Source organism: Thunnus albacares, chromosome 4 (assembly GCF_914725855.1).
Source record: "Thunnus albacares chromosome 4, fThuAlb1.1, whole genome shotgun sequence".
In the NCBI taxonomy this organism is placed as follows: Eukaryota; Metazoa; Chordata; class Actinopteri; order Scombriformes; family Scombridae; genus Thunnus; species Thunnus albacares.
In genome coordinates this window covers 33,669,295-33,673,381 of record NC_058109.1, presented here as the reverse complement: position 1 = coordinate 33,673,381, position 4,087 = coordinate 33,669,295, and the positions used below count along the sequence as shown (strand labels likewise).

The following is a 4,087-nucleotide window of genomic DNA, read 5'->3' as shown; positions in this document are numbered from 1 at the left end:
GGAGGAAAGAAAATAAGATAAATAGTTTATCTGCTCTGTTTTTCATTAACTCTTAACACAAGCCGCCATCACTTCCTCTCAGACAAGAACATGATGAGCAGCAGTTCCGATTGCATGTGTGAATCCACAATCTTAACTAGAAACGCATGGCTGCTGCTAAATCAGATAATATCAACATAAATACTGAAATATTCACTCGGATTGTTTGATTTTCCTGCTTTTACGCGAGCTAAGATAAACCTGGATGGATAATCTCTCTCTGTGTTATTTTCAGTGTGTGGTATATGACTTCATGCCCAGCTAAAGATGTCAGGAATCAATGAGACGTTTGCTTATTGTGAAGGTATGTAACCATATTAGGCCCTGAGCCATGTGAACAGACTATCATCATCACTTATGCTCTACACACACACTGGATTAAAAGCTTATCATACGCCTACATCCTTAATAATAAATGGAGAACAGTATTAGTGAAAATATATTTAATAATTAAACATAGCATAGTTACACAAAAGGAATGCAAAACAGATGAGTGAGAGTGGATCCGTAGAATATAAAGGGTAAGACCTACTGCAAAGGTTTGAGTTCCCTCCTCAACAGCGGCAAGTTCATCATGAGGGAATGCATGGTAGGGCTACTGACAAAAACACATGGCTGTTGGAGGATGTGGACTCGTACAGTTAAGGCTCCCTGCAGGACCTGCAAGTCTTTGGTTTTGCATGAGGAGACTGCACCAGACGGTCCAGCTTCCGGAAGGGAGCAGCACACACATCTTCTCCCTGCCATTTTTTTGGATTCTGGCCCTGTCCAGAAAGATGCACATAGAGCGTCCCAGAGGTTCTGCGTTTAGAGTCAGAGTATGTGCAGACTGTGGCCCGGGTCATTCCTCCTGAGTGTTCTCTGAGTGGGAGCTAGAGCCTTCGGACTGGCGATCAGCGTCAGAAGTAGATCTTTCTTGTTCAGAGAGCTGCTCGCTGCTGGGTATGGAGTTCTTCTTCGGACGACCTTTTGGTTTAGTCGGTGACTCCAGGCCTCCTCCCTGCAACACCTGCAGGTCAAACATGAGCTCTGGTTTAGGTTCAATTGTGGTGAATTACAAAAAAAAAAAAAAAAGCTGACCTCTATGACCACAAATCATTATAGTAGTAGAATTATTTTATTGTGCTGTTGTTTTTTCATCTAAATACTCCACAATTTACATTCCATATAATACACACATTCATAAAAAGGTGGTAGATTCAGTTCCCTGCTAATAACAAGGATAACACAATAACACAGGCAACTGTTCATCTAATTTGGCCCTTATGCATGCAGGGTGAAGTATAGATTTCAGTATTAGTCAGTGCTATTCCATCCCATCCCACCAACATCTGTCAAAATAATACAAAGAAAAAAGATCCTATTCATTATCCTATTCATATATATACATATATATATATTTAAAAAATATATCATCATCATCATCATGTGGAAGTGAAACTTACTATTTTCTTCCATTTCATCCTTCTGTTCTGGTACCATGTTTTCACCTGCAGTTGACTGAGACCCAGAGATTCAGCAAGATCTATCCTGTGAGGAATGAACACAACAATAAATCAGTACATTTTTCAGACTTTAGTTTGTTTAAATCAATTCAAGAATTTGCCACTAAAACCTTAATTTTTCTGTTTAGAGGCATATAATATGCTTCTAATATCAGCTGCTCCAAGAATTAAAGTCATCAAAGCTTATAAAGTAGAGACTTATGTCATTTATCAATTATATCAATGAACAGCTAAAACTCATCAGTTTATATCAGCTCTCACTGTGACTGAATGATCTCCACACTTACCTATCAGGCGTGGACAGATACTTCTGCTTCTCGAAGCGCTTCTCCAGGCCCATCAGCTGCAGCTCAGTGAACACCGTGCGGCTCCGGCGGCCCTTCTTGGTCTTGCTGCTTCCGTCCCCTCCGTGCTCCAGCTTTCCGCGGAGGTGGAGGTCCAGCGGCAAGTGGTGAGACGCCGCACCGACCTGCAGGCCCGGAGCCGCGGACAAGAGCGGGGAGCCGAGCGGGGATCCCAGCGAGCAGGACAGCGGGGATAAGGGGAACTTGAGGAGGCTCGTCTGGTCGGCCTTCAGTACTGTGGGGGGACCGAGAGGGAACAAAGACACACACGGAGGGATTTGGTTTAGAAAATACTTTTAGGTTACATATTGTTTTTGTTGGTCGAAGCTAGTTAAGGCTGGTTTAGATGTACTGTAGCCTACAAGAAGCAGACAGATTAATGGGCCCTGGGGCGCTGCAGGGGTCAATGAAGAGGCTCCCAGCATATGAAAAATAACTATTTCACTAACAAGACGGAGGTTCATAAACTCTGAACTGTAGCTGTAAACATAAAGAACAAGGAAGCATCATAAGGCCTTTTTAATAAATATGAATATTCTGACTAATAAACAACACATATTAAACAATAACACCGAGGCCGTGTCAACGTCACGGAGCTGAAACGTTCAAAGACATCTGCATAATCATGTGATTAGTAACGCTATTTCATCTACATTTATGAACATGTTCTATTCAAATATTAAAACTAGATTCTCATTTATGATGATATCATGACTTCAAATGGCCCAGTCGCTCTAATGTCAACCTGATTTCATCATGAAAGAAATCAAAGCATGTTCTGTAGCCTGTTACAGTACGCCTTCTCACAGACACTCAAATAGATGTTAAAGATAATCTATCTCTAACATAAACACCTTCATTAAGTCTAATTATATTTTAAAGCGAGACTCAAATAAATAAATCCAGGCTATCCTGTTCTGGTTCTGTGTGAATAAGGTCTTTTTTTTTTTTTTTTTTTTTTTTTTTTTAAACGACTCACAGCTTTTGCACAACTGCATTTTGAAGGTGGACAAGATTTAGACACATAAACTATTAGGTTTTTGTTTTTAAAACACTGGGAGACAATTAAATAATTTGACATCTTCCACTCAGGATTTATTTTCATTTCATCCAAGAAGCGTTTTGGCAACACTGTAAAACCTCAAAGACAGTCGTGATTTTACGCACACACTTTCAAATATTAAAGACGCATCGGTCAACTTGTTTTGAACAGTTTTGCAGTATTTTTCATCCTAAAATAAGAACATACACTTTATACTACAAAACAAATTTATGCATTCTAATTATTTCCTTTATATTTTACTCTGTTGCACATCTGATTTTTGCTGTGTTACTGCAAATTATTAGCTTAGTGTTACTAGAGTCTCAAAAACAAATATTGCGGTGTTAATTAGTTAATTATTTAACACTGCAAGTTAATTATCATGCCTAAAAAACTTTTATTTTGAAATTCTATATGGTGCAACACGCTCCCTGTAATATTTGCAATTAATTATGAATCAAAATTTTGAATAAATATTATTATAATTAGTAGTAGTACCTAGTAATAATAGTTTTTGTATTATTATCTATTATCTTCGGTGCCTGCCGTTTTGCAGTATGAAAGCACTGTGACACAGCCGCCTCTTACCCAGCTGGTTATGGAAAGGCCGGGCGGACAGGAGAGCATGCACCCCGAATTTGAGGAGCTCCCCTGCCGGAGCCGACGCTTTGTGCTCCGGGTGGTCGGTCAGGATCTCCTCTATCATGAAACTCCTGTAGCGATGAGTTCTGTGATCCGGGTGAACTTCCGGAGGATAGTAATGCGCCCCCATGTCCAAAGGATGCTGCATAATCTGGCTTTGCGGTCACCTTTAAAGACACCAAGCGCGCACACCGATGATCAGTCCCTCAGTGGCCCAAACCAGCTCTCATATTCCCCCTGCGGTGCCTCTTTAGTCCGGAGATCAACACTGTGGATCAAAGTTATCCTCAGAGTCTGAATCGAACAAAAAATGTCAAACGCAGGTAGCCGACTTCTCTGCGCGTCTGTGCGTCCTCTTCGGGTTTTACGCGTTACTTAAGGCCCGATTTGATTCTGTTTGTAAAGAAAATCAGGAACCAAGAGCGAACATTTGACCAGAAACTCCCGAACCCGGTCGTGCTCATGCCCACTCGCTGTGTTGTGAGCCGCGGAGGTCGGAGCTATTTGTCAGCCGC

The 4,087-nt window shown here is 41.1% G+C and overlaps 1 protein-coding gene across 1 annotated transcript; it reads right to left on the bottom strand.

Moving 5' to 3' along the window:
- Positions 1-506: 506 nt before the first annotated feature.
- Positions 507-4,087, bottom strand: barx1 (BARX homeobox 1). The gene is made up of 4 exons (XM_044349637.1): positions 3,519-4,087; positions 1,832-2,123; positions 1,485-1,569; positions 507-1,048 (listed from the first exon to the last, which is right to left on the bottom strand). The coding sequence occupies exons 1-4, from the start codon at positions 3,718-3,720 to the stop codon at positions 881-883; spliced, it is 747 nt and encodes a 248-aa protein (XP_044205572.1). The 5' UTR covers positions 3,721-4,087; the 3' UTR covers positions 507-880.

Excerpts from the sequence above, each read along its gene's own strand:
- barx1 (XM_044349637.1), bottom strand. The coding sequence starts at position 3,720 with ATGCAGCATCCTTTGGACATGGGGGCGCATTACTATCCTCCGGAAGTT. Across the intron at positions 2,124-3,518 it reads GCCTTTCCATAACCAGCTGG|TACTGAAGGCCGACCAGACG; the intron begins GTAAGAGGCGGC and ends GTCCCCCCACAG. Across the intron at positions 1,049-1,484 it reads GGATGAAATGGAAGAAAATA|GTGTTGCAGGGAGGAGGCCT; the intron begins GTAAGTTTCACT and ends TTTGACCTGCAG.